The sequence below is a fragment of the Vicia villosa genome, linkage group LG1, assembly GCF_029867415.1.
Source record: "Vicia villosa cultivar HV-30 ecotype Madison, WI linkage group LG1, Vvil1.0, whole genome shotgun sequence".
Lineage (NCBI taxonomy): Eukaryota > Viridiplantae > Streptophyta > Magnoliopsida > Fabales > Fabaceae > Vicia > Vicia villosa.
In genome coordinates, this window is record NC_081180.1 from 53,443,191 (window position 1) to 53,453,085 (window position 9,895).

General features: G+C 34.3%; 2 protein-coding genes across 3 annotated transcripts; both read right to left on the reverse strand.

The window, feature by feature from the left end:
• Positions 1 to 573: 573 nt before the first annotated feature.
• LOC131638049 (probable enoyl-CoA hydratase 2, mitochondrial) lies at positions 574 to 4,801 on the reverse strand. 2 transcript variants are annotated; one of them, XR_009294579.1, is made up of 9 exons: positions 4,544 to 4,801; positions 4,280 to 4,449; positions 3,472 to 3,546; positions 3,021 to 3,111; positions 2,847 to 2,898; positions 2,581 to 2,684; positions 2,066 to 2,142; positions 1,637 to 1,789; positions 803 to 936 (listed from the first exon to the last, which is right to left on the reverse strand). XR_009294579.1 is itself a non-coding variant. In XM_058908612.1 (8 exons), exons 1-8 carry the CDS (start codon positions 4,695 to 4,697, stop codon positions 760 to 762), a joined length of 900 nt encoding a protein of 299 aa, XP_058764595.1. In that variant the 5' UTR covers positions 4,698 to 4,799; the 3' UTR covers positions 574 to 759. The 2 variants fall into 2 exon arrangements, 1 of the variants encoding a protein (XP_058764595.1); XM_058908612.1 differs by lacking the exon at positions 1,637 to 1,789 and having other exon boundaries at positions 574 to 936; positions 4,544 to 4,799.
• Positions 4,802 to 6,717: 1,916 nt separating this feature from the next.
• LOC131638067 (uncharacterized) lies at positions 6,718 to 7,281 on the reverse strand. The gene has a single exon (XM_058908653.1). The coding sequence runs from the start codon at positions 7,279 to 7,281 to the stop codon at positions 6,718 to 6,720; it is 564 nt and encodes a 187-aa protein (XP_058764636.1).
• Between the last annotated feature and the right edge of the window lie 2,614 nt (positions 7,282 to 9,895).

A 9,895-nucleotide genomic window follows, 5' to 3' on the forward strand; every position in this document is an offset into this window, starting at 1 on the left:
TTATTATCATTTTAAAAATAAATTTTAAATCAAATCGATTACATTAATTTAAATAATTAGCTTGTACTCTAAAATATGGAAAAAAAATAGCAAACTTACTAAATGCTATTACTATAATTTATAAATATTTTTGGTTAAAAATAGTATTAATCAATTCTTCGTTATGGTATCAAGAGCCTAATAGTCTTGATCAATTCCTTCCTTCCCTTTTCATCTTCTTCCTTATCATTTCTCCGCTGCACACTAATGGTGTTATAGCTCCACCAACAAAATTCTCCTTTGTCTTGACCGGACTCTATCAAGTTATATGACGAGAATTTTCTCACATGAAAACAACAAGCAATTCGAGCACTCAAAAGTGCAAAGCTATTCAAATTTATTGATGAAACTACTCAAGGAGACAATCCAAAGGAATTTCTCAATGATGAAGATAAAACTTAAAACAAGAAGAATGATGATTTAGATACATAGGAACAATAGGATTAAATTGTTCTCACTTGCCTTCTAGCTTCCATGTATCTTTACAACAGTCAAAATGTCAAATAAATTGAGAAAAAGCACAAAGTCAATTCATTGAAAAAAGAAAGGTGGAATTTATTGCTTCATTATGAATACAGTGTCTCAAATTGCATGATTATAGAGAAAAAAGTAGTGACAGTTTCACATCTATGTTGCCTCCAGGTTCTACACATCACTTTAATCACTACATGATATACATTGCTGTCTAGCAACAGACAGAGAGTCAGCAAAATATTCCTTTCACTCACCAGTGTACCTTGGTTTCCGCTTTTCAGCAAATGCAGCCAAGCCTTCCAGTCGATCTTTGGTATTCAACACTTGATCATAGCAATCTTCTTCCAAAACCAACGCCGATGCTAGATCAGTTTCCACACCCTCATTAATAGCTTTTTTAGCCATCCTTATTGCTACAGGGCCCTGTTAAAAGTTCACTGTGAGTCTGTAACTGAATAGAGTTTACAGTACAATAATAACATTAACCATTCTTTATGTCACATGTCAAAGACTAAAAAGAGGAATGTCTTCTTTTGGAATTTATATGGTGAGGTAATATATGAATTTTGATACAAGGTTTTGGACATGACACTACTTATATCGTGATTTGGTATATTTTGGCTTTATAATTAAGTTAATATTTTGAAATATTGACGCTTAGATAGTATTACATTACAATATATGTCATATAAATGATCATTTTTTTAATTTTAGGTAAACTCGTACGTTTTTACAAGTCGATTTTACTTAGAAAAAACAAGTTGAGGTAAGAACTCGTTTTTGACCACCTTTGGCCGAGCAAGAACAACAACAATCAAGTTTCATTCCACTAAGTGGGGTCGGCTACATGGATCAAATTCTGTCATAATGTTCTATCAAATTCGTTAATCTCGAGATCTTTCTTAATAGTTGTACTTATAGTTTTTCTAAGTCTTCCCTCTACCTCTAGTTGTTTGACTCTTTTTCATCTGATCTACTCTCCTTACAATAGAATCTACAGATCTTTTCTCTATATGTCCAAACCACCACCTGAGTCTATTTTCCATCATCATTTCTACTATAGGTGTTACCCCAACACTCTTTCTAATATTATCATTTCTAATCTTATCTCATCTAGTCTTACCATTGAAAAGGGTCACGAACCATAAAAGAAAGGGAACCAGATGGTTGCGGGCGGCGCATGGGTTCACGGGCCAGAAAACATATGGTCTCATGGTGGCATGTTGCTTGACATTTGACGGCGGCGATTTGCCAGACATCAGATCGGCCATCCATCCTAGTGAACAAGCGCATGTCAATTATGGAGGTTGTGGCTAGCAAATTGTTTAGCAATAGCAATGCATTCCTTATATGTTAAGACATGTATGCAAAGTCTTTTTCTTTTTCATAATTGACCAACTTCTTTGAAAAATCAACATTTTAAAAAAATCAGTCGCCGCTATTTATATATGGATTTTTAATTCCACAATAAGACCGATCCCAACATTTCTAAATGGCATATCATATAAGACACTGCATCATTGGCAGCATGTAATATATTTGAGAGAGATACCTTTTGATTGATAACCCGAGCAATTTCAAGTGCTTTGGAATGAGCTTCCCCAGCAGCAACACAGTAATTGACAAGACCTGTGTGTACATATGATCATGAAGCTTAAGTATCAATGATATTAGTTGGGAAAGCTGAGAGATAATTGAAACAGTACTTTATTGTGAAATGAAGTATCATTAATATTAGTGGGGAGAAAATAGAGGTAAGTGGCCTAATTTCTTTATGAAACGGGGCAGCAAGTATTTAGAATCTTTCTGGTGACAAAAGTATAGTTTATGTTATGGTGGTTTTTCTTTGCTTCCTGGAGTTCAGCATGAGATGGCTACGAGTAAGAAAGCCATACTGTTGCCAAATGAACTCCAAGACAATGGAAGTTTGATACACAAAAACTTAAACTTCAGAATGTCTTGAATGTTGAGTTAAATAGTCATTCTCAAGATCCTCTTATGTCTCTGTGCTTGATAATCTCTTTACTAATTTGAGAAAGAAATCAGAAGATTGACTAAACAAAATACCCATGGATAGCGCCTCGATGCCATTAATCTTTCGACCAGTAAAAATAATATCCTTTGCTATTGCTTTTCCAACCAATCTAGGTAGTCGCTGTGTTCCACCTGCACTGTGCACAACAAGATTCCATGAGACCTGATCTATCCCATAATTTTTCAGGAAATTTTATCTCTAGATATTATTTGGTAGCAGAATTGAAGAGACACACAAAAGGAAAAAATAGATGGTGTCAAAGGTGCAACATGGGGAAGAGAATTAGCATACGGCATACCCAGGGATTATAGCAAGTCCTGTCTCTGGCAAACCCATCATAGCATTTGCTCCTATGCCATGAAAGAGGAAACAAGTAAAAAAAGAAAGACTGGCACTTACATTATACTCAGGACCCTAAACTATCCTACAAACAAATAGATTATATTCGCGAAAGTAAAATATAGTTGACTACCACATATTCGAATATCACATGCCAAAGCCATTTCAAGTCCACCACCAAGAGCTACTCCTTCAATAACAGCAATAGTTGGTACACGAATCTCCTGAACAAAGTAATAAATATTGTGGAAGTTTCAAGGAATGGCGTCAACAAAAAGGGAAAATTAAGTACAACCACATCAAACGAACATGATATAGAGCCCACTCAGAGAAGTTTTCCATCACCAAATTACATTTTACAGTTAGCTAAGACAAACTATAAACGGAGATATAAAGAGTATAATTGGGTTCGCTCATGAGCTAAATCACCACCCTTCCAGTTCCATCCCAAAAAAACAGTAAGTTGTGAAAAAAAAACTAAAGGCCTCTAAAGCATAGCATGATGCTTCACGTGTCATTCAGTCATCATATGATGTTGATAAATACACATCTAGAATGTAAATAATTGAACAATGCAAACTAACCTCTAGAAATGACAATGTGGAACGAAGAGAATTCACAAAATACTTAACCTCTGATTGATTCATGGCTCTGCGCTCCTGTGATCAGATAAACATGAAACCTTAAAACACACAAGCGACACTGCTCTAAAATATAAGTAAAACTTAATCTCCATTAGTTTGATTTAATATTATGAATTGAATATCATGAGAAATCGCTGTTAGTTCAAATTTAACTATTTGACACTTCATACTAAATAGCATATTTCGGACCAATAGCAATTTGTTCAAATCCAGATACACTATAGCTCCGCTATTTGAAGACACAGGTTACAATAACAACAATAATCTAGGAAGGGGATAAATTGTATAACACTCATGAAATGAAAGTTTCTTAATATCTGATCCATTCCACTCCGGTTCACTTGATTCTATTAGGTTTCATTTCGCTCTGCTCCGTTCTAGTCCAACAATCCAAACAGAGCCTTAGGCAGATCGGAATGAAACCTAATGAAATGGAATGAAACAGAGCGGAATGAATCAAATATTCCTATTGACCCCATAAATGAATCCCAGTGTTTCAGGTTATGTTTGGATATCGTAAAATGAGCAGAGCCGAATAGAGAGAAGCTTCCATCGTTTTGAAATTTTATGACGGAACAAGGCAAATTCTTCATCCCGCCTAAATCGGAGGGGAAGAAATATGGTGACAAGTGATGGAATTGAATGAAATCCATACAACTCCATTCCACTCCACTCGATTTTAAATGATCCAAACAATGGAATATCACTTCATTCCATTCCATCCCATCCGATTTTAAAAAGAAGTAACCTTTAAATCAGCCCCTGCACAAAATACACCAGCAACTGAACTGCGGATCATAGCAACATTAGCATCAGAGTTCTGATTAATCAATTCTAACACATTTCTTAAACCACGCAGCATCTCTTTCCCAATAGCATTCTTAGCGTCAGGCCTATCCAACCTAACCTCAATAATCCCTGTAACCAAACAAAAAAAGTTCTTTAACTTTGGATTCACAATCCAAAAAACATCTACATAACAAACAAACTACAAAATACAAAAAGAAATTACCAGAATCTTCGTCAGAGAGTCTGTGAAGCTTGACGAATTGAGAAGGTGGAGACTCCAAAATAAGATTTCTGAGAGTGTGATGCTGATAGGGTTTCGAAGTTTTCACGTAAGAGGTGGTGTTCAATAACTTCGTCAATACTCTGAAAGCGCACATTTTATTGGTTTATGAATCGAATTGAAGATTGAAGCTCACTTTTTCAATGATTCTTCTAATAAGAACAAAATCTACGTGTCTTGATCGTTTTGCTTAATGGCTGCAAATGGATAATTAAATCTAGGGGTGTACAAAACCAAACAAATCCAATAGAAAACCGCAAACCAAACCAAATCAAACCAAAATCGCATTTGGTTCGGATTAGTTTGAATAATTTTTTAACAAAACTGCACGGTTTGGTTTGGTTTGCGGTTTGTATTTTGTAAACCGGACCAAACCGCATCAAACCGCATTATGTTACAACCTAAATTTTACTTAACTCACATCCAACCCAAACTTAAACCTATTATACATTAGCATTATGATTAAGAACAATTTTCTCATCCTTACACATATAATTTTAGTCCTGATCTTCTCAAATCTCTAATAACATTATCGCACATTCTTTACCACATACATCTTCCATCTTCTTCTATAATCTCTACTCTCTTATATTCTTTCTTTTTCACCTTCTCATTTTTATATAAATATTCTGTATTTGAATTTCGTTTTTATCGCACATCTTCTTCTCTAATCTCTCAACATTTTTTTTTCTTTTTCACCTTCACTAATCTTTCGTCTCTTCTATTTTTTTCATTATAATAATTTTAATATTATTTTATGCTATTATTTTATGTTTAATATTTCACTTTTGTCTAATTTAATTTTTACATATTAAATGGAAAATTGTTGTCAAAATATGACGAGTTTTGTTGTTATTTGATAGTGTATGAATGTCTAAATACAAAATTATGTTGTCATCTATATTTGTATGTATGACTCAATAAAATATTTGTAAAAAACCGAACCAACCGAACCGAACAAAACCGTATTAGTTTGGTTTGGTTTGGTTCGATTTTTTTTTTTAAAAAACCAACCGAACCAAACCAAACCGCACTATTTTTTTTTTGCGGTTCAAATGATTTTTTTCGTCAAAACCGCCCAAACCGCACCGCAAACACCCCTAATTAGATCAATTAATTGAGATGGGATTACAGAGAAGAGAAGCTGGGAGTAGACCAGTTAATCCTGGGTTTCCTCAATAATTAATCACTTGTAAGAGGGCTTTTACACTTACGTCCGTTTGGTTCCACCAGGATCGAAGGGAAAAGTATGAGAGACAATTTAATTAAGGATTAAGTATGTTTTTGATCCTTATAAATATTTTAAATTTTATTTTTAATCTCTTTTAAAAAAATGACATATTTTGATCTCCATAAAATTATTATGCACGTAGTTTTAGTCTCTACGGTTAAACCGATGTGTATTTTTAAATGATTATTTTATAGACATGTTAGAACGTTATAAAAAATTTCTCGAAAAAAAAGAAATTCAAAATTTGATTTCTAAATCGAGAGTTACATTACTTTTATCATTATCTTTTGAAATTTAAAAAATTCATAATTAATTTTTTTCATTATAAATTTTTTTATAATTTGATAAAGAAATATTTTATAATATTCTAAACACGTATGAAAAAAATTATTCAAAAATTTAAAATTTTAAGGATAATTAAACAGTTTTCAAAATTTTAAAAAATATCAGGGGCTAAAACTGCATGCATAAAAATTTTATAGGGACTAAAATATGTCATTTTGTTAATAGAGATTAATTATGAAATTTGAGATATTTATAGGAACCAAAAACATTCCTAACACTTTAACTAAATACCGTATATGTTTGGTTTAAAGAATGAGAAGAGAGGGGTATGTATATGTTTGATTTATAAGGGGAGGGAAAGAATTTTAAAATTAAATTATTTTTTTATCCTTATAAATATTGTCATCTGTATTTGGTAAAAGTAATTTTAAATAAAAGTAATTTTGAATAAATTTAAGCAAATAAAAACTTGTTCATTTATAAATTACAGAAATTTAAACAAAATATCTAGAAACATATTAAGTTGTAACTAAAAATATTCAAAAATATATTAAATTATAAATAAAATATTCATAAAACTCATAAGACTATTATACGATGATCAATCAGATGAGCCAAAGACCATTTGCATTATCACTGCTTTGCATGCTTCAGGTGGACACAGGAGAATCATCCTAAGTTTATCGGTCTCTTTCATGATAGTGCAATATATATGCGGCAAAGACTTTGCATCACATCCAAACTCATTTATTAAATTCCAAATTTCTTCCCATGAAATTGGAGACAACTCATATTTTTGACGCTCTCTCATTATTTCATTTCCTTCTCGTATTGCAGCATTTCTTTCTGTTAGTGCATTTACAACCAAGACAATTGATTCTTGGAGTTCAGTAATATCGTTGTTTGTATGTTTGTTTTTAATCACTTTTATTTTCTTCCTTTTACTTCCACTTAAAGGATATGGTGATTGTGTTTCGGGTACAGAAAAATCGTAAGTAACATCAAAGATTTCCAAATTCACCTCATTTCGAACAACATGGTCATCAATATCTTGAATAGTTTCAACAAAGTCTTCATTAGTGACCAATGACTTTTGTTTTCTTATCTCTTTTAAAGTTCCAGATTTCTCTCCATCAGCTCGGTTAGGTCCATAAAGTATTAACATCTTCTCATAATTTGGAAGTGGTACATTTCTCCAATTTGATGTTAGAACAAGATTTGTTCTGATCAATATTCTTAGTTTTGATGATAACAAGGATATGAATTTTGTGTGAGATAATGTGGTACTCTAATACATTGCAAATTCCCTTTCAGGAAATATATAAAGAGTATGCACAAATCAGCGCTCAGAAGCTTTGTCTCAGAAGGTTCAGCATGCAACATCAGAACATGGTCTGGCAAGACATCAGAAGATGGTCAAGGCAGAATCAGAACATGGGTCTATGGAAGCATCAGAAGAACTTGAGATCAGAAGCAGAAGCACTGAAGTTCTCATGGTATCACGCTCAGAAGCACTTCAAGGTCAGAAGACAAGAAGATGCTATGCACCAAGCTGTTTGACTCTGATGATATTCAAATATTATATTCACAAATATCAGATCAGAAGAAAGTACAAGTGGCAGGCTACGCTGACTGACAAAAGGAACGTTGGAAGCTATTAAAGGCAACGTCAGTAGACACAGCGTGAACAAGGCTCGAGGTAGTTGACAAAAGCGTGAAACATTAAATGCAAAGCTGTACGGAACACGCAAAGCATTAAATGCGCCCAACGGTCATCTTCTCAAACGCCTATAAATATGAAGTTCTGATGTGAAGCAAGGTTGACGATTTGCTAACAATTAACTTGCTGAAACGCTGTTTAAATTCAAAGCTCAGAAACTTCATCTTCATCAAAGCTCACTACATTGCTGTTGTAATATATTAGTGAGATTAAGCTTAAACGTTAAGAGAAATATCACTGTTGTGATTATAGCTTTTCAGAAGCATTTGTAATACTCTTAGAATTGATTACATTAATTTGTAAGTAACTAGAGTGATCAAGTGTTGATCAGGATACTCTAGAAAGTCTTAGCTTGTGTCTAAGCAGTTGTAATTAGAGTGATCACGTGGTGGTCAGGATACTCTAAGAAAGTCTTAGCTTGTGTCTAAGCATTTGTTCCTGGAGTGATCAGGTTGTGATCAGGATACTCTAGAAGACTTAGTCGCGGACTAAGTGGAAAACCATTGTAATCTGTTGCGATTAGTGGATTAAATCCTCAGGTGAGGTAAATCACTCCGCGGGGGTGGACTGGAGTAGTTTAGTTAACAACGAACCAGGATAAAAATAACTGTGCAATTTATTTTATCGTTCAAGTTTTTAAGACTACACTTATTCAAACCCCCCCTTTCTAAGTGTTTTTCTATCCTTTAATTGGCATCAGAGCGCCGGTTCTAAGGTGCAAGCACTTAACCGTGTTTAGAAAAGATTCAGGAAGAGAAAAACGCTTCAGTAAAAGATGGCTGGTGAATCTCAATCAAATCCAACAGCATCTACATCTGGCTCTGCTGAGCAATACAATGGTAACAATGGTTATACTAGACCACCAATATTCGATGGTGAAAACTTTGAATATTGGAAAGATAAACTGGAAAGTCACTTTCTTGGTCTAGATGCTGATCTATGGGATCTTCTGTTGGATGGTTACAAACATCCTGTTAAAGCTACTGGTGTAAGGCTCACAAGAAGCGAAATGACTGATGATCAAAAGAAAGAATTCAAGAATCATCATACATGCAGAACTGTTTTGCTGAATGCTATCTCTCATGCTGAGTATGAGAAGATATCTAACAGGGAAACTGCCCATGATATATATGAGTCATTAAAAATGACCCATGAGGGAAATGCTCAAGTCAAGGAGACTAAAGCTCTTGCTCTAATCCAGAAGTATGAAGCCTTCAAGATGGAGGATGATGAAGACATTGAAAAGATGTTTTCAAGATTTCAAACTCTGACTGCTGGATTGAGAGTTCTCGACAAAGGCTACACCAAGGCTGATCATGTAAAGAAGATCATCAGAAGTTTGCCCAGAAGATGGGGCCCAATGGTGACTGCATTCAAGATTGCGAAGAATCTGAATGAAGTTTCTTTGGAAGAGCTTATCAGTGCCTTGAGAAGCCATGAAATTGAGCTGGACGCAAACGAGCCTCAGAAGAAAGGTAAGTCTATTGCATTAAAATCTAATATTAAAAAATGCACTAACGCTTTTCAGGCCAGAGAAGAAGATCCTGAAGAATCAAAATCTGAAGAAGAAGATGAACTGTCCATGATCTCCAGAAGGGTGAACCAACTCTGGAAGAGCAAGAAAAGGAAGTTCAGAGGCTTCAGAAGTTCAAAGAGATTTGAACGTGGAGAATCTTCTGGTGACAGAAGATCTGACAAGAAGAAGGCTGTCTGCTATGAGTGCAATGAGCCTGGACATTACAAGAATGAGTGTCCGAAACTTCAGAAGGAGAATCCCAAGAAGAAGTTTCATAAGAAGAAAAGTCTTATGGCAACATGGGATGATTCTGAATCAGAATCAGGATCAGACTCTGAAGGAGAGCAGGCAAACTTTGCGCTGATGGCGACAGAAGATGATGGATCAGAATCTACATCAGAATCAGATTCTGAAGAGGTATTTTGTGAACTATCTAGAGAAGAGTTAGTTTCCAGTCTAACAGAGCTTCTTGAATTAAAAGCTCATCTTAGTATCAAATACAAAAAGCTGAAAAAGCAATTTGAATTTGAAACTAAGAAGCTT

What these genes read in the sequence shown, in the direction of transcription:
- LOC131638049 (XM_058908612.1), bottom strand. Translation starts at nt 4,697, where the DNA reads ATGTGCGCTTTCAGAGTATTGACGAAGTTATTGAACACCACCTCTTAC. An exon ending in ATGTGATATTCGAATATGTG is followed by an intron (nt 2,899 to 3,020) that starts GTAGTCAACTAT and finishes TTCATGGCATAG; the next exon opens with GAGCAAATGCTATGATGGGT. An exon ending in CATCGAGGCGCTATCCATGG is followed by an intron (nt 2,143 to 2,580) that starts GTATTTTGTTTA and finishes ATGTACACACAG; the next exon opens with GTCTTGTCAATTACTGTGTT.
- LOC131638067 (XM_058908653.1), bottom strand. Translation starts at nt 7,281, where the DNA reads ATGTTAATACTTTATGGACCTAACCGAGCTGATGGAGAGAAATCTGGA.